At 35.6% G+C, this 19,176-nt stretch overlaps 1 protein-coding gene across 1 annotated transcript in view; it reads right to left on the minus strand.

Annotated features, from left to right (window-relative positions):
• Positions 1 to 3,826: 3,826 nt before the first annotated feature.
• The window catches only part of LOC132103152 (maestro heat-like repeat-containing protein family member 1), a 31,055-nt gene continuing 15,705 nt past the window's right edge, over positions 3,827 to 19,176 (minus strand). The window contains exons 16-43 of the mRNA XM_059508009.1: positions 18,936 to 18,979; positions 18,133 to 18,274; positions 17,495 to 17,547; positions 17,200 to 17,307; positions 16,651 to 16,770; positions 16,233 to 16,355; positions 15,875 to 16,021; positions 15,006 to 15,032; positions 14,201 to 14,323; positions 13,883 to 13,962; positions 13,628 to 13,766; positions 13,423 to 13,518; positions 13,233 to 13,337; positions 12,389 to 12,524; positions 12,131 to 12,243; positions 11,872 to 12,024; positions 10,746 to 10,900; positions 10,480 to 10,645; positions 9,683 to 9,888; positions 9,460 to 9,597; positions 9,054 to 9,168; positions 7,001 to 7,147; positions 6,445 to 6,633; positions 5,380 to 5,529; positions 5,066 to 5,200; positions 4,665 to 4,767; positions 4,493 to 4,558; positions 3,827 to 4,178 (exon numbers count right to left, since the gene is read on the minus strand). Coding sequence (XP_059363992.1) covers positions 4,102 to 4,178; positions 4,493 to 4,558; positions 4,665 to 4,767; positions 5,066 to 5,200; positions 5,380 to 5,529; positions 6,445 to 6,633; positions 7,001 to 7,147; positions 9,054 to 9,168; positions 9,460 to 9,597; positions 9,683 to 9,888; positions 10,480 to 10,645; positions 10,746 to 10,900; positions 11,872 to 12,024; positions 12,131 to 12,243; positions 12,389 to 12,524; positions 13,233 to 13,337; positions 13,423 to 13,518; positions 13,628 to 13,766; positions 13,883 to 13,962; positions 14,201 to 14,323; positions 15,006 to 15,032; positions 15,875 to 16,021; positions 16,233 to 16,355; positions 16,651 to 16,770; positions 17,200 to 17,307; positions 17,495 to 17,547; positions 18,133 to 18,274; positions 18,936 to 18,979 — 3,356 coding nt within the window. The 3' untranslated portion in view covers positions 3,827 to 4,101. The remainder of the gene's footprint in view (positions 4,179 to 4,492; positions 4,559 to 4,664; positions 4,768 to 5,065; positions 5,201 to 5,379; positions 5,530 to 6,444; positions 6,634 to 7,000; positions 7,148 to 9,053; positions 9,169 to 9,459; positions 9,598 to 9,682; positions 9,889 to 10,479; positions 10,646 to 10,745; positions 10,901 to 11,871; positions 12,025 to 12,130; positions 12,244 to 12,388; positions 12,525 to 13,232; positions 13,338 to 13,422; positions 13,519 to 13,627; positions 13,767 to 13,882; positions 13,963 to 14,200; positions 14,324 to 15,005; positions 15,033 to 15,874; positions 16,022 to 16,232; positions 16,356 to 16,650; positions 16,771 to 17,199; positions 17,308 to 17,494; positions 17,548 to 18,132; positions 18,275 to 18,935; positions 18,980 to 19,176) is intronic.

Below are 19,176 nucleotides of genomic sequence, written 5' to 3' on the forward strand. Positions count from 1 at the left end.
CTTTAAATTTTAATAGTGTTGGCCAAAGAGACTTGCTGGATAGAGAGTTTTATATCTACGGTTTTGTAGACTTTCTATAAAACTGAGCATTGCCTAAAATAATGTATGTAGCACATATATTAATAAAAGATGTTATGATACATAACATGCAATGCTTTAAAAATCCTTATTGATGTGTTATTGGAAAATAAACCATGATTAGTCTGATGCAGAACATCTGCTCATAATCAATCAATAAACTGATAAATCGATAAAGTGATGGACAGAGAGGTGGATGGACAGATGAATCGAGGTGACTACTGCAAAACAAACCCAGACACAGAGCACTCATTCATGAATCTTAAGGCTTCTGTTAAGAAAAAAATATTGGACCTGGGGTTGTGAATTTAAGCAACAGGCCTGGATCAAGTCATCAAGAAATACAACCTTACTTACTGTGGGTTACACTGTTTAAACAAAATGTTTAACTAAACTCCAAGGCGATATTTCATAAAAAAGCAGCAGCTAAAATTTTTAACATCCATGAGGCCACAATCTATTTTGTCCTGGTCTGCTCCGGCATCATCTTCACTGAAATATAATACCCTCAGAACTCTGGAAGGATTTTCTCCCATTGCATCACAGGGTATAAATTGATGGGCACTATCACATGTGAGCCAAGCAATCGAGTCTTAGATTAGATCCATATGTTCTCAGAGAGCCGGGTCAACTGCAGATACGCACTGGCTGTCTCTCTCTCCTGCTCTGACACAGGGGAATGAATGAGTGTAATTTCAGAGAGAGTGTGAGGGAGAGGCAGAAGGATGGAGAGAGGGAATGAGCGGGAGATAGAAACTTTCCCTTGAAAGTGTGCGGAAATCATTACGGTGCAGAAACCGGAGCGTTTGTATAGAATAAACAATCTGGGTTCTGTAAAGTAATACTGACAGTAAATAACATTTAGAAAATTATTCTGAAAATAGGGTCGATAAAAACTAAGTAAACAGCATGTACTCTCATTTTTCAGAAGATTACTATTTATAAGGCCAAGATCGGGCGCACTCAAGAGCTCTGAGCCATTTATAAATGATATTATTAAATAGTACGTATATTATGCAGTGTCAAGATCAGTTCTCTAGGTAAACGGCAGGAATACAGTACAGCAATCGATATTGATACTGATATAATCGACTGATAATATCAGCCTAACATCAGAACTTGGCTCCTCTCACAGTTTTAAATGAAGCCTTGAGGAGTTTGCTGATGTTTCAGCTTGTTTTTAATGCAGAAGGCCCTGTCATAAAAAAATTGCTATGATGAAAGCAACTGAATTAATAACAGAGGGGAGTTATTCACAACCTGAATCATCAGACACGTTTAGATGATGGAGCAGAGGACGCTTTAAAAGTTAATATATCCCATGTGCTCCAGTTCTATCTCTCTCTCTCTCACACACACACACACACACAATTTTCCCCATTCTCTGCCTACTTTTAAATTTAAGGGATTGTGCATAATGAAAACATTATCAAACTGCAAACAAATGAAGGCTAATCTTGCTGCGATAGCCGGCAGAATAGGTGGAGAGAGTCAATAGACGTGAGCCGAAAGGCAAGATGAGCTTGATTAGGGAGGACGGCCAGCGCATCCAACAAAGAGAATTACCCTCAGGTACACACCACGTGTCCTCAGTCACAATCTCATGTAGTCCTACCTCTAATCTTTCAAACACCTTCATTAGGGATTAAAAGGCCTTTCTATTTGCCTGCAAATGTAATGTGATTTTGAAAATCAGAATCTAATCAAAGTAGCTTTGACCTTTTGGTCCAGTAGAATTATTGTTAGACGAGCAATCTCATTCAGTTAAACAGGTCATTTATGTTGTTAGTCAGCTTTTTGTGCTGGAAGTGTCATGGGGCTTCTTTTAGCACACATTACAGCGGCCTCTTGTGGCTACCTCTGGAAGTGAAATACACTTGTACCACAGTACAAGAACATGCTGCTGTGTGACCATAACAGGATAGCATCAGATGCTAATGTCATGGTACTTTTATGAAAATAAATAAATCCGATTTTATCTATATGGAAATTGTATTTTAGTTGGATTGTCTAGAAAAGATTCAGAACTCATCAATTAAACAACATTACAGTTCCCGTGTAGTCATGTATGATAACTTTAATGACTCATTAGTACATATTCTCATTTCCATCATCCAAAGATCAGCTCTTTTAAAAGATACAAAAAAAAATAATAATAATAATAATTGTCTAAAAAGGAAACGAAAGACATAAAAACATGCAAACATGACACCGCACCCAATACTATGATTGCCCAGCAGAAACCTGCAGTGGCAGTTTGATTGCTCTGAAATCCATCCCAGACACAAACACAATCTTTCTGTGACTGATCCAGGAATGCATCCCAATATCATTACCACACTGGGTTCCTGACCGAATGGAATAACTGCCACTAATTGCTTAATTCTAAAGTTTTTAGAGTAATGGTCTGCATCCTTAGTAAACACTTTAATTTGATTGACTTAATGCATATTCAACACTCTGAGCAGCAAAGGACTTGTTAATATTCTTTCTCTCTCTGCACCCAGAGCTTCCGTTCTTCTTCATTACGCCAAACAGTATCCACTGTTTTGCAGAAAATAATTTATAAATTGCATATATCATTAAAAATTTTGGGGTCAATCAGATTTGTTAATGTTTTTGATAAGATAAATGACACGGCATTTATTTGATCAAAAACACAGCAAAAGGAGCAATACTGTGAAATATTTTTTAAATTTTAAATGACTATTTTCTATTGCAATGAAATTATTGTCATTACTCCAGTCTTCATTGTCACATCATTCTTAGATGCTTAAGAAATATTTCTTACTATTATCAATGTTGAAAACAGTTGTGCTGCTTACTATTTTTGTGGAAACCATTATATATATATATATATATATTATTAGGTCCTTTACACTGAAATAGACCCACTACATGAACCGTTTTAATTGATGACTTTGTGTTTACATATAGAATCGGAATTCATGATTGAGATTTATTCCTATATAGTATGTTTAACCACTTCTACTGTACAGGACACAGTACAGTAGCTACCACATTTGTAAAAGCAGCTGATTTACCAAACCATCATCACTTTTGTCCTGTTTATTAAGATGATTAAAAAAAGAAAAAAAAGTCTTTAATTGACTTGCAGTATGTCAACAATCTTCACGCTCAAACTCTGAAACAGTGGCCACACTTGTGAATTAACATACAATTTACAAAACGGAACAAGACAAGTGCCACAGAAAGGGCCAGCACTGGTGTTTCAGCTACACAGACACTTCACAAAATGAGTATGAAACTTGTCAGAAATCTTTTAACATCTACTCTACTACAATTTATTCTTTAAAAATCTATGTTTTGGCACAGCTTTTGTCTACTTTTATGACTTGGTCGAGAAGGAAGCACAATTGTGTTTGCTCTACTAGTGCATGAGATACATTCAGAGCCACGGACTTCACAGCGAAAACACTACAAATGCTTATTTAAAAATCATTTTTGATTGTGATTTCAGAACAGGAGATTTCAGTTGCAGTTAATGCTAATGCACATCCTTATTAGGGTGATTTATTGCTGAAGGTTTATGGTGGTCAATACTGTATGATCAATTATGGGATTTAAACTGAGCACTACATCTGATTTTATTACCAAAAAAAATTTTTTTTTTTTAAATCCATTGATTCATCCGACTAACTTTTTAATGACTGAATGATTTAAAATAGTGATATGCATTTAGCACACTACATGGATGGTCAAGCAAGTAATATCAGCAATATCAGTGTACTTGTGTACAATTTTAGTAAGTCAGATTTTTAAAGGGCTTACAGGTGTATACCTCACATTAAAAAGCGCCACAGGTGAAACTTAAGTGCTGTAACGTCAATAAATGTCTTCTCCATTTTATTCTTCTCATTTCTTACAGAATAAGTGCACAGTCTTTGGTCAATAATAAAAGCCTTTCCAGGCTTGTTCTAACACAACAATTCAAAGCTTCCTCCTTATTCAAAGTAACAAAAATCAAAGACTAATCTGAATGGCAATAGAGTGGAGGTAACGTCAGTGAAAATGACCCATGGCTTCAGCGGCTTTCACCCGCACGAGAGGATCTGGATCCTGCAGCAGCATCACCAGACCTGAAGAGAGGAAAAAAGGACATGAGAAAAGAAAAAAAAGTCTTTTAGTTTTTCCATTAATCAAAGTAAACAGATTTAACATACAAGATAGTTTATAACCAAACAAATGCGTAGTGCATTCATGTGTTAAGAGTTACAACAGCATTATATTCTACACTGCAGACTACCAGACAATATCACCATTAAATAGAAGCAAAAATAATATTCCTTTAAGTGCCACGAAACAGCAAATGTAGCAACATAACAATGATGTGCTGTCCTTCTTTAAATATATCTCTTGACTGCAGATATTATTCAAGAACTGTGGTACCTACCTTTGGTCACTGACCCCATGTTCATATGGGAGAAATGCTCATCAGGAAGGTTCCCCAGCAGAAATCCTAAACACACACACACACACACACACGTTTACAAAACAAAACATACATTACTAAATACTAAATAGTGAACTAATATATACATATATATATATATATATATATTTACCAATAAACATGGCAGCACTGGCTCTGATCTCAGCCCAGTTACTCTTGAAGAACTGAATGACTGTGATGTGGTAGAAGTTCAGCATGCCTGGAAAATCCTGGATCTTTTGAGAAAACACATTATGACTTTTTTTTTCTCTTTAGCTTTATCAAACAGATCACAGTTCAGGAGAAAAAAACAGCATTTCATTTTTGGGTGAACTACTAAATTATTTATAAAAAATCATCTATTCATTTCATAAACAGAAAAAACATTTGAGTATAAAAAAAAATCCATACAAATGTGACAGAGCAGTTATAATAACATTCTTTATAAAAGGGAATCTGTCAACACATAAGCACACTGAGTCAGTTATTCTACATGTGTTCTTATAATAAAGAAATCTTTGGCTCTTGCCGTACTAGGTATTTGGTGAGGTCATTAATGAACTCTCCATAATGCAATCCCTTCTCCTCAAGCAGATGTTTCTGGAACATGGCAGAGATCTGTTCTGAACCTACGACTGGAGCACATATGCGCATGGCATACTTGCATGCCTAGGGGAACAAAGAGACACGTACTAAACTCATACACAAGCAGACGTCATACTTTATATTCCTCATATTATAATTACTCTTAAAAGACTACTTTTTACATTATGTTTATAATTTTCAGTGTTTATAGACATTTCAAGAAAATCAATCTTTGTAGGAGTGTTTGTGTACTAAACACTGACCTTGACCACTTGAGGGTTGGGATCACTGAGATGCAACAGCAAGCTGACCAGAACATTGTGGATCTGATCTTTAAAGACAGGCTCACCCGAGCCAAACTTCGACAGGTTCCCCAGGAGCATGATGGAAGCACAACGGATCTCATCGTTCTCCTGACAGAACATACAGTAACAACGGATCTTTAAGTAAAGTCATGCAACTACAAAAAACCCATGCTTTCCAAAACACTGTACTCTTATAGCCTGTATTTACCAAAAAAAGACACAATTTTTACAAACAGAATGCAACTGGGCCTAAAACAGCTCAATTGTCAGCGAATGTAGGTGTTTAACCCTTTAGTGTGTTGATTGTCAGCTTCAGGAGGTCAAACAAAATATTATATTTGTTTTGTTTGAAATATTTGCAACCCTATTACTAACAATAGGGATGTCTCTACATACAGTTCAAAGCTGTAATAATTTGTTTAATTAATATAAATATTTATGAGTTAAATTATTAATGAAAAACAAGATTTTCCTTTAATATAATTTTTTTATTAATAATTTATTTATCGAATTATTTATGTCCTCCCATTATGCTGTATAAAGGGTTCCAAAATGTAGGACACACATAAAATGTTTTTGGTAATTGTTTTACGTAACATAACTATTAGCTACTAATAAAACACTGGGTTACTACCTTTTTATCCTTTTAAAAAATTGTGATACAAATTAACCTGTTTTTATCAGTAATCAAACTGAGGTTCTCTTAGCGCAGCAGCAGCATAATAACTACTGTGTGCAAATTCTAGCTTCACAATTGTCCCTTTGCGAAGACCCGCCCCGCTTCGTTACTGTTGCTACATCCATATTAAACTCTTCACTAGTTTAATAGCACGAAATAAACATAAGTGAAACGCAGATGCTATCTTTTTGTTTCAACCGCAGAAAGATGTCAATACACACCATTTTTCAAGTTCAAGTTTATTATTATTTTTTTGTTTTGATCGGTCAGATCGCCTGTTAATCAAGCTCCCAGCAAAGGGTCAATTTTTATTTAAATATTCTGTGTCTTGTCTCAAGACTCACATTCTCCAGAAATGGTTTAATCTTCATGAAGATGTAAACCACAAGCAGTTGGACGTTCTTTTGGTCCAGGTAAAGCAAAATCTTGGACATTCCAGACATGGCCTCCAGTGTGATGAGTTTCCCTGGATCGTCCTTTTCTTCCATACCCGAACTCATGGCTGCTAAAAGCTCCTTTGCATATTTATTCACCTGAATGGGAACAAAGGCACTGAGATGAACATACAGCAACATATAATTACACACTTAACTGACCACTTTTGTTACAATGCTGTTGTAAGTAATGAAAAAACTTCACTCGACTATAGAGAGAAGACATTAACTGCTAAGAAAAGAATAATAACAGAGCAGAACATGAGCGGGCGTTTTAAGCAAACAACACGGGGAACTTTGAGACAGCAGTTGTTAGGCAGCATTTCAGAATACAGACAAATTTCTGCAAACGTCCTTACTGACTGCTGCATGAACAAGCTGACATATGTCAAATGCATATGCCCAGAAAATCAATTAGACTCTTCATCCAATAAGTGTTTTCAGATGTCAAGCAGAGTGTCTATACCTTTTCAGGTGAACCCACAGCAATGTTCCCCAGGCCTCGGACCGCCAGCATGCGAACCGTACCACAGGTGTCAGTAATTCTTTCCATCATGTTGTTCATCAACATGTCCAAAATCATCAGTTCAGTCACTACATGGTGGTTCAGCAGCTTGATGGAGTAAACAAATAAATATTGACATCTAATTTACAACAGTTATTAGTACACATTAAAAAACAAAGGTGAAAAGGCTCCTGTATAAAAATAAATAAATAAAAATATATAAAAAAAATATATATAAAAAATAAAACACCCACTGTTTGGTACATTGCTGTTGCATGGTTCATTTCTGATCTAAAAATGCCTCAGAAACCGGTTCAAAGAACGAAAACAGGAAACAAACCAAATTTGGACAGGAACAGAACCAAAAACAGAAACGAAATCAAATTTTATAGTTCCTAACAGAATCGAAAATTTGAAATGAACATTAACCGGTTAATAACGTTATTTTATCATATTTGAAATTTGCTGTCAATCAATCACGAATTCCAGTAGTACGGCATATGCAAATGTGACGAAGCCAACGGGTGAATGTCCGCTCAGCTGTGAACTGATAGGTAAGAGTTTATCTGAGGATAGTGTGAGATGAATTCAACAGATCACATGCACCTGCAGCGCTTCTGTGAATGGAGAAAACAAGAGAACTATAGGATTACATAAAAAGGAACATAGGCATATACACTAAATATATTTCACTTAAATCATATTGACAGATTAACGAAACAAAAGAAAGAAAGTGCCAAAGTTCTCGGAAAGGAAAACGAAACAGCAGAGAGTAGTTTTTTTATTTTGCAGTTTACTTTACAGTTTAAATTATTTTGCAAAAGCTTGACAGCTTTGAATAATGTCTTGCTTCTGTAAAACCAACCAGCGTTGACCATCGCGCCGACACCTTATGCGCACACACAACATAATTTTGCTATATTGAAGCCTGTTCATTATCAAAATAAAATGGAGTTAAAGAAACAAATAAACAGTTGCACTGCTCTGTTGGACAAAATGTTGTGTTCAGCGTGACCGCGGCTCACTGTGCTGATATAGCCAATGTGAAGGATGATGTTTTATGTTGATGAAAGTACAAACACTATATAATAAATCATATTTTAGCATCCAGATACGTTGGGAATATGGAAACATTTGGATTCGTGGCGAATGAGAAGGTATGCATCAGCTTCACCTTAATTCGTTTTTTTGATTGACGTTTTTATAACCTAAACTTTAGATGATTTGTTTGGAGAGAAACTAATAACTGTTTTTACAATGTTTGTAAACATTTTGCATTAGACTACAGACATTTTAGCCTTCATTATTTCGGAAAGTTATAGGGCTAATAAAACGCAATGTGATCCGTCACTTAAGTCTTTTTTTTTACTCTTAAATATCTTAAAAATACTTTGATGTCTTTAAGGTGTTGATATATATATATATATATTTTAGTAGCCTACATTTGTCCAAAATCTAGAAAAGATTATGCTGTATTGGCTGTGACTAAACGCAGCGGGTTATTGGTTAACGTTAGATCTCTATTTTTTCCTTTTCTTTTTGAGTAAAGAAAACACTGTACTTTATTATTATTGTTATATTATTATTATTAGGCAAATTATAGGCAAATAATATTGTTTTAAAAAAATAATGTTATTAACCGGTATTTCTTCCACCCGAACCGGTTTTGGAACGGTAATAATATCAGAGGAACGCAGGAACAGAAACGTTAAAATATTGATTCTGATCGGAGTGAACCGATTTAATTTTTTTTTTTTTTTTTTTAAGCCCTGCATACAAGACAAACTGATTGATATTTGCATTATTTTGCAATTTATTGCACCCTTGCTAAACTGAAATATGAATATATAAAAAACTAAAAATCGAAATCACACTGACCCCAAACTTTAGTGCAAATCGAACCATGAGAAATTTGAACAATTACACTTAATTAAACTTAAAAAGAAAAAGAAAGACTAAGATTTTGAACCAAGAAAACTAAACTAAGATATATAAAACAAAAAAATGATCTCACCTCAGAGAAGAACGCTGTGACTGTGATCCTCTGACACTCATAAATATTACAGAGAGAAGGACACAGATTTTCCACAATTGCAGGAAGTCTTGGACCAGCATGCTTTGCCATTGCTCTGATAGAAAGAACAGCTTCTTCAATATGTAGTATTGTAGAAGATCACACTTAATCTTACCACAGTGGAACAGAAAGCAGCATGTTAGCTCCAAATTCTTACTTTTATGTCAGAACTTAATTTCCTTGAATACACTGCATGAGACCATGCATTTTAGAAAAGCTATAAATTGACATGTGGCATTCACAATATATGGTAAAAAAGACCAATTCTACCGTCATACAGATCTCCTTTATCAAAGTAGAAAAGTTCCAAGGGGACCGGGGTATGACGGAGGACAGGTGTGTGTACCTGGCGAGCAGAGTGACTCCTGTTGTGTGCTGCTGTGGGTTCTTCATCTTGTCCCAAGCTCCCTCCTGATCTAATGGTTTCACGACAGCATCCAGCTGAGCTCGACCCAGCAGGATCCGCAGGGCCTCCACTGCCACCCTGAACACACAGCAAAGAGAAACACAGGTGTCTTAATAACTGTTAGAGGTATCTAAATCCTGAATCCCATATTTATGCCACTCACCCGCAAACATCAAAATTGGCCACATTCATTTTGTTGGTTGTTTTACGGTCTGAAATGATGCTGTTGCTGTTGAGATCTTTAGGTAGCTGAACTCCCACGCTGGAGCCCAAACGCACCAGCAGAGAGCTGAAGAGCTTTGGAAACACGTATGCCACGGCGTCAGCTGACTGGCCATTCAGCATCATCTCACGTAGGGCACAGGTCATCTAGAAAACATTGCATTAAAAAACAAAATCCCTACTATTAAGAAATAAAATATATTAAAACAGAAATCAGTTATTTTAAACTGAAATACAGTAATGCACAATATAACTGCTTTAATCTATTTTTGATCAAATAAATGTAGTCTTGGTGAGCATAAGAGATTTCTTTCAAAAACAAATTACCAAGCCCAAAATTATGAACAGTTGAGTAAGCCATTGAATAAATAAATGGAACAAAAAAGATTTAAAAGTGTAACACCATTTCCTAACTAATATGACAATTAACTGCTTTCACTAGCATTTCTGTGAGAGTCAATGGAATCACATGTCAAGACTTTTTGCAAACAGTCTCCATTTTTGATGTGTTTAGGCACTGCTCACAGTAAAATCTTTAAATCCTGCTTCTCAAAGCTGCATTTTAAGCATTCGGTTTTAAATCTATGATTATTTGTTAGATTTTGTAGCTTCATGAAGCATTTCTCCTTCATTGAAATTATTCAACGCTGCATAATTGACACATTGTGCCTAGTTAGGATGAAGCGTTAAGGGTTTCAAAAGCCAAATTATATAAATCCTACAGATATTAATACTTACAGCCAGTGGTTGGCTTGTGGCAACTTTGGTCAAACCGGGTCTTAACATAGACTCTTTCTTATCTACATAGGGAACCATAACAGTCAGCTTCTCGATAATCATCTCCATGATTTGCAGGGCCAGAGTGCTGTCTGCTCCTAGAGCCATCCACATCTCACAGCTCCAGCTGGAGAAAACATACAATGACACAAACATCAGTATTATTATGCTTGTACATCATGGAGCACATGACAATGAATGCTATGCACATCACTAACAGTAATTACCTGTCGTATGGTAGTGGGTAGGCAACGAGCGTGTTGACCACTGTCTGCAGATGCTGTGTAGCGAGGATGAGGACGGACTGACCGATGGCCACCTTCACCTGCTCTTCACCAATCACCTGCAGCCGGTTGTGCAACACCTCCAGCATCTCTGGCACCTGACAAACAGTCAACACAAAAGAAGTGAAATCTGACAAGACAGAAAATAATTACAATTTAATTGAAAATGAAAACCTAAGTATGAAGAGAACACTTATATCCCATGTAAGGGGTTTGGGGAATGTTGGAGAAACGACTTTTAAACTAGTTTTCTGAGCTACTAGCAGTTAAACTCCACACTGAAATTGAAGTCTTTAGTCGCTAAAAATCCACTCTAGTGCTTCTTGCTTTGGTCACCTTACAAGTGTTACTCAATTCGACAATTAATTGTGTCTTCATGAATGATTCATTAACGAATCAGCTGAAGAGTTAGATTATCAGTGAATAATTACATAAATTGCAGATGCTTGGAGTCAATAAACTAATACTTTTATTCAGCAAGGATAAAGTGTTTGACATTGTTACAAAAGATTCTATTTCAACTAAGTACTGTTCTTCAAAGAATACTGGAATATATATATATATATATATATATATATATATATATATATATATATAAAACATTTAATTCAATGTATTCCTGTGATGAAAAAGCTCACAAAAGTACTTTAAAATAGAAATAATAATTCACAATATTACTATTTTTTTCTTTATTTTCCATCAAATAAATGCAGCCTTGGTGAGCATAAAAGACTACTTAAAAAAAAAAAAAAAAAACATAAAAAATGTTCACAGTTGTATTTTAACAACTGTTTCAGAACTTTTATGGGATTCAAAAGCTTGTAACAGTTTTAAGTATATATTTTGTGGAAAAGAAAATCTGTTTAATCTGTGGGTAGTTTATTTACATAAACTGTCCAAATAATCTAGTTCACTGAAATAAAAAGGATGATAGATACAAGAGATAACATTATCTCAGTTCATTGGTTTATAAAGATCCATGCCCAGTATAAACTGATCATGTCAGAACATTTGTTGAATGTTGTTAAAAATGTTTGATTTCCCAGAATCTGATGAAAGTGCAATGTACCAGATCCTGCAGGCCAGCACCTCTGTTCTTCAGCAAGGTGTTGAGGATCACGCTGGATGCTCTGGAACAGTTGGACTGGGAGTCCACCAAACCATCAAACAGCATAAACAATAGGGTGCTCAACTGCTGCTGAGGCAAACGCTTACTGATGATCTAAAACACAAGACACAGGGAGTGGAGAGAGTCAGTTTCAGAAAGACAGCTGGTGGATCTGTAAAGTTTTTTGGAAGTATCAGTATTTTCCATCAGGACAAATAACCTTAGTCAGCTCAGAGCATGTTTTATACAAGACTGAATGGTCAGGATTGCTTAGCTTCTCGCGAACATCTAACAGGGCCTCAACTGAATCATCCTTGTAGTCCAGTGAAAAGCCTGTCAGGAAGATGAAGGAGGCAAAATACTTTGCTAAGCATATCAGCATAACAACACAGTAAACAAGTTCATATTGACACAGTGTGAATCTGAAGCTCACCCTGGGTTAGACAAAACTGATTTGTGCTATAAAAACAATCATTACCTTCATAGCGCAGCTGTATGTACATTAGTCTATAGATGCAGTCTATGGCTGCCCGTCGCACCTCAGGGTTTGGGTCTGTGCACCGTGGGCCCAGACGCCCCACAAGAGCTCCCAAATTATGGAATGACACTATATTCTAGACGGAGAGAGAATGAAAGAAAAAGATTCATTAGCACGGAGTTGGAGATCCAGTAAAAAAATACTACATTTGTTTCCCAAAGCACATACTTCATTAAACATCTTTAAGGAAGAGCAAAATAAATGATCCTAGTTAACATTTCAGCTTGGGCAGAGTAAAATAAAAAATATTAGGTGTTCAAAGGGAATGCTTTGTATTTAAAGGATGTGAGAATTTGGGTTACACTTTATTTTAAGGTGTCCTTGTTACATTGTAATTATACATTTAAGTGCTGAGTAATATTAATTAACTACATGTACTTACTATATGGTTAGCGTTAGGATTAGGGTTTGGTTTAGGGTTATTGCTTGTAATTATGCATAATTAATTGTTATTATAATAGTAAGTACATATAACAAGGACACCTTAAAATAAAGGGTTACTGAAAGACACTCACACACTTATTTAACTTGGTTGCACAAGTATTCTAAAAATTGCTGAAATATGTTTGAGCATGTTGTGGATTTTACAAATGCTTAAAAAAAAAAATAACAAAAAGGTAATAATAATAATAATGAGTATCTCAACATTGTAACACACAACCCTTTAAACAAAACCTTTCCCAACATTAGAACTATCACTAATTACTGTATTAAGGATCTTACAGATGTGTAGGTAATATACATTCACACACACACATATATATTAGTTAATGCGGTTCCTTGCCTTCACACTGAGATTGTCCAAGTAGAACTGAAGGAGCTCTGCTGTGGTCTTTACTGCTCTCTCCCGCTCATGGTCTTGTCCTGAGCTCAGCCAGCTCTCTATATGCTGGGAAATGCACAAGCACTCAATAAAAGTGGCTCAGACAAAGGGATTACAAATTGGCAGGAAATGTTTATAGTTTCTTCTTTACCTTGAACACAGACTGCAGACCATCAGGACTCAAGTCTCTGGCTAACACATTCCTCAACAATTCATGAAGAGCATTAAAAGTGTCTGAATATAAGATCTGAGGAAAAAAGCATTGCAGTGAAAAATATTATTTTATGTTTAAAGCCTACAGGACAGAGTAGTCACATTCCCAGGTATGTGCAAATGCATGCATATTTTATTCTGACCTCTCTTTGCTGTGGATCCAGGGCTTCTTCATCTTTAGCCTTGTCAGGAGTGTCCACAGTAGGAAGCCCATAAACTCCATTAAGACATGTTTTTAACAAGTCAAAGTTTTCATTTTCCGTTAAAGGAGGATCTAAGTTTCTGAAGGCTTGAGTCAAGTACTTAATAGATTGTGGCACTGCATCACAATGGTCAAATGGGTAATTTTTTTAAAAATGAATGAATGCAGAAGCACAACAAAAAAAATGGTAGGATACATAAGGTTGGCACATGTGGTCAAAACAAGATGGCGAACAGGAGTCCGCATGACATCCGTTGGTTCTGCTTTTATGAAATCCTGCAGGTAAATAAAAGACAAATGTCAAAGAAGTCATGCATATTCTGAAACTGATCTGAGATTTACAAAAAAACAACAACAACAACAACAACACCACCACTTCATTTCATATCACATGATGTCATATTTATCTCCTAGATTTTGGCCAATGGAAACCAATGGAATTGATTTTTTTCTTACATTGAAAACATACATACATATACTGTATAAAACAACTGAATTATATACATCATCTCACCATCATAACACCCATCAGCTCTTGTTTGCGGGAGAACAGGAAGCCCTGTTTACGAACACTTCGGCTGATGGCCTTGGCAATGAGTCCGACACTATGAATAAGACTGAGCTTCATAGTCAGGTCCTATGAAGTGCCCATTTACATACATACACACACAAAAACACACACACAGAAAGAGATGTAAACACACACTCAAACTATGGAACAGTGCATGTGTCAATCAAACAGCACAGGCAAATCAAGACCTGGAATTAAGAAAGTATTTTCCTGGTCAAAGCTGTACTCAGCATGCTCATTATAACTCAATTTACATGTTTGACAGTGCTATAAGAGAAGAAACTCTATCAGATCTAGACAATCTATGACAATATAATTGTGATTCAATGAAAAAAGAGTTGAAGTGATGAATCAAGCCACCTAAAATCCACAAAAGCCAGAAAACCAAGTATCTAGACACTGTGATGCTTTAGTAAAACAAAGGTTATCTGGTTAGTGAGCACTTTTTGACCTTCTCAAAAGAACACTTTACTTTTATTTACGACTGTAGTGTAAAGCGAGTTTAAACTTATATATCAATAGACCTTTTTAAAAGATCCAGAATAAATAGGATGCCTACAAATGCTTTTTCAAATCCGTCTCAGGGTCATAAAGACATAGATGAGAGGTGTATGCACTTTTTTTGAGAAGCTCAAAAGGTTATACTTTAAAGGTTTTGATTGCAGCATCAAGACTGAAGAGAAAGTGAGTTAAAGTTTAAAGGTCAGAGGTGAGAGAAGCTCCCTGTGATCGCTTCCCTTCACGGTACCTTGGTCTCTACTTTAAATCCCAGGACCTGTACAACAATAAAAGTAATGATCCAATGTAATTCACAGACATTAAAGATAATCAGTTTTTTTAACAACAGAATGGATTACTGTATAAGAATGATGAATTATGTGACCCTTCAGATACTGTTTGTACATTGAAATGTAAATTTAATAAACACCTTTAGTCTGTTTTATATATAGTCTTTAGTCTATATATATATATATAACATCTCAGTTTAGCGAACTCGTTAGAGAAAAAAGCTACATTCTCCTCAAATCCCATCAAAGTCCAAGATGAACTCAACTATATTCAAATGGTACTGCAGAACATTAAAACTAAATGAGTTACATGGTTCCTTAACAGTGAAATTATTTTAAATCACACAATTACGTTCTGATTATTGATGAGGTTTGATTCAGTCTCGAAAAAGACAATTAATGATCCTTGTCATTAGAAATCATTTAGATCAAACTGTCATAACTGCAGCCTCCAAAGCAACCAACTGAATCTTGTCAACAATATACTAGGACTTTCAGAGGACTCGTTTAGCAAAACACCTAATTTCTAAACACATTTTTCAGTTTTGCTCCTCACTGCTGTAACAAACAATGAGAAATGATAAATGTATTAATTCTGATCAAATAAATGAGCTGTTCTCCTAAACATAATAGAACCACAGAGGCATGAGCATTTCAATTTATCCAAAAACCTCCACCAAGCATCCAACGCAAATGCAAGTCAAGTCATATTTTTGGACCATTTTCCCAGAAAAATCAGCTAGAAGTTACTTATGTTAACTTAAGAGAAATAAATAAATAACGCTTTAGAATTTGGAAAAAAATCTCAATTGAACCCAATGTGTTTTACCTTGGTGTTGAAGTTCTTGGAGATGTTTTGGAGAATGTCACTGTCTATGCGAGTGAGGAGCTGTTCTTCTGGAGCGTGCAACGCGACATATCCATAACACAAAATGAGAGTGCTCTTCATTTTCTCCACATCAACATCGTTTTTATCCTTAATGAGAAGACAAGTGACACACAACAAGATACACTGTGACCAGTTACATTTTGCAATTACTATTATTAAAATATATATATATTATGTTAAAACAATTAGTGCAAACCATATTTATAAGTTATAGTTTTTATAATAATCTATAATAATCTAATGTGGGAAATTAAATTAAATTTGCATCATGTGAGAAGTACAATAAAGCTCGGCCTACTTTGAGAAGACCAAATATCCCGGAGGCTTTCCTGAAAGCGTCAGACTTCCCAAACTCCTCCAGTTTTTCCAGAGTGCCATCGAGATGACTGCTGGCACACAGCCCGATTCCCATGGCAACACCCTGCATAACAATTACTGCCTGTTCATTATTCCTAATTAGCGGCTTTAAAATAACTGCAGAAACCTCAGATATCCAAACTGTGGAACATTTGAATCCATTTTATACCAATCTATGATTGGAAATTATGTGATCCATGTTCTCTTCAGATAACTGACACTAGACAGTTGAAGAATGACCTCAATTTGGGTAAAAGAATTGGTCAGAAAGGTTGACTGGTCATCTAACAAATGGCCTTCCATATTTTCCAGAAGTCATGTTTTTAATCACCTGAAACGTGATCGAATAAGTGCCATACCGTTCTTTCAATTGCATCATTGTGTCGAGTGCTGATCAGGATCTCCTGCAGCTGTTTCCTCACCAGCTCTTTATTACAGCACTGCTGGAGAATCACGCCGATACACCTATACAAAAAACTCTGAGAAAAAAAAAAAAAGAGAAAGAAAGAACAGTTTATCACAAGAACCCAGGAAATGATGTAGAATTTACATTCAAATACTCTGTTTGGGCTAACTGCATGGGAGATTTATTATGTAGGCAATAATTTAAAAAAAAGCTGAGAACAATTGTCTTGAACAGCTGTTTTATACACATTTATATTTCTCCAAATCAACAAATGATTACTTATTGGCAACAGCTGCAATCACAATGATGATTATGTGATTCATTGTCAAGCCCTACAAAATGACAAAAACATAACAAAAGTAATACAAAATATAATGAGACTTATAAAATAGAGGGGAAAAAAGGGATTCCTATAAAATTCCTAAATCTTTAGGACTTAGAATGTTTCTTTTCTGAAATAGGTCTATAAAATGAAAACTCCTAGATAGATTTCTAAACTGACCTTCTCCTCCAGAGCATTGTTGTAGGTTGGAAGATATCGTGTGGCTTCTACTGCAAGCTGACCTGTCCACTGGCTGTCGTCAATAGCTGCCAGGGTTTTAGACAGGAGCTTCATCACAATCAGAAAACAATGTCTGATTAGTCACATTAACTTTGGCCATTAGGATGTTTGCATCTTGTCAATGTGTATCTTTTACTTATTCTTCTAGATATAGATATAATTTATTCCTATAGATTTCTTAACACAAGCCTTTCTTGCAATACCAATTTATAAAGTTATATACATTACTACAGACCTGAAGTAAACTTTCTTCCCACTTCTTTTTATCCAGAGAATCATCTGTTGATTCTGGTTAGAAGACAGAGGACAAAATTCAGTCAGAGATGCATTCAAACCACTATCTGGAAAGAGTCAAAGATAATTGGGGTACCCAATATAATTTTTTAAAGCTGTGCTGTGTAACTATCTTGGAAGAATGTGAAATACGATTTATCATATTTAAATATGATTTTGGCTGTATCTTGGAAACATCTGGTTGTCTTGTGAGTCTCAAGGACAGGTGGTTGTGGTTTTGGAAGACACACGAGAGGTTTCACTGAAACCTCGTCAAAGCAGATGATTTAAGAACCTCTCCTTCAACTAAAAAGTGACAGAGCGAGTCTTAAGAACCTGTGAAGTATCAGTTACTAGACTAAATATGGTAATAACCTCTAATGCCAGAAAAACTTACTTCTCTAAAATATCACAGCAGGTTAGAGTAGACAGAGCTGATATCCAAAATTAGTTTTGAGATGGGTGGACTTTTGCAATCATGGTGAAACACTGATATGTGCAGCTGGATGTTATGACCAATAGGTAGCATGGTCTGGTTGCCTTATGAGGCTGTACCTAATCCACACGTACACTACATCACTGTGGTATATTTGAACAAACCTTCAAGATGACTGAGCAGCTTTGGAATCTCGTTTTCCCACAGAGGCTCGGCTTTAGGGTGAATGTTAGGGCTGAGAGCATTGAGCAGACTCAGGGAGGGAGCACCGTGACCCCTGCATCGAAACGGGAACGCTGCATTCACCTGAGGAAAATGCAACATTCATTTTAGATGTTTAAGGTCTGCATTTAGCAGTGACTGAATGACATCATGATTCAAAAGATTGTATGAGGAGAAACTGTCTTCAGAAAAAAGTCACAAAAAAAGGGACAAAGAAATGCAGCAATCAAGACTAAAAACACCAACTAAATGGATATTGTTAGCTTGAAATCAATATAGTGTTTATTATGCTTTTAGAAGTTTAGTGTTGGTATGACTATGTTTTCTTATGTTCATAAAGAATTCACAAACAGTAATAACAGTAATATTTTTAAATACACTTATTTTTAATTTCAAATAGCTTTTCTATTTGAATATATTGTACAATGTAATATTTAACATTTAAGCTGTCACTTTTGAATGAATTAATGCAACCTCGTTCAATGAAAGTATTGATTTCTTAGCAAAAAGAATCTTACTTTTGAACATTATTGTATGAAAGTAGTGCCTGGTATGTTGTAATAGAGAACGGTGAAAATATCCACTTTAACGGTCATCATAGAAAAATATATATTGATCAGAATCAAGAATCACGTATTCCAGAGACGCACATAAAAAATAAAAAAATAACTGTTTACCTCACTCATTGCCCGACTACAAACTGACAACAACCTAATTAAAAAATCACTAGGAATGCAAAACTTACCAAGAGCCTTATCATCAGGATATATTGTGAGGGAAGACTAGAGCCTGTGGGAACAAGGAAGAAACAGAGTAAGACAGAGGGGGGGGGCAGACAAGGGAAGTAACCCATTAGTGAAGCACATGATCCAAAAGCATTACAATTAACGAATAAATAATCACTGAACCTGGGACTTATTTGTCCTACTAGAGTTCAATTTAATCACTGTCAGCATAAGAAACAATTACAATCTGCCCCAAACACT

The sequence above is a fragment of the Carassius carassius genome, chromosome 24 (genome assembly GCF_963082965.1).
Source record: "Carassius carassius chromosome 24, fCarCar2.1, whole genome shotgun sequence".
Taxonomy (NCBI): Eukaryota; Metazoa; Chordata; class Actinopteri; order Cypriniformes; family Cyprinidae; genus Carassius; species Carassius carassius.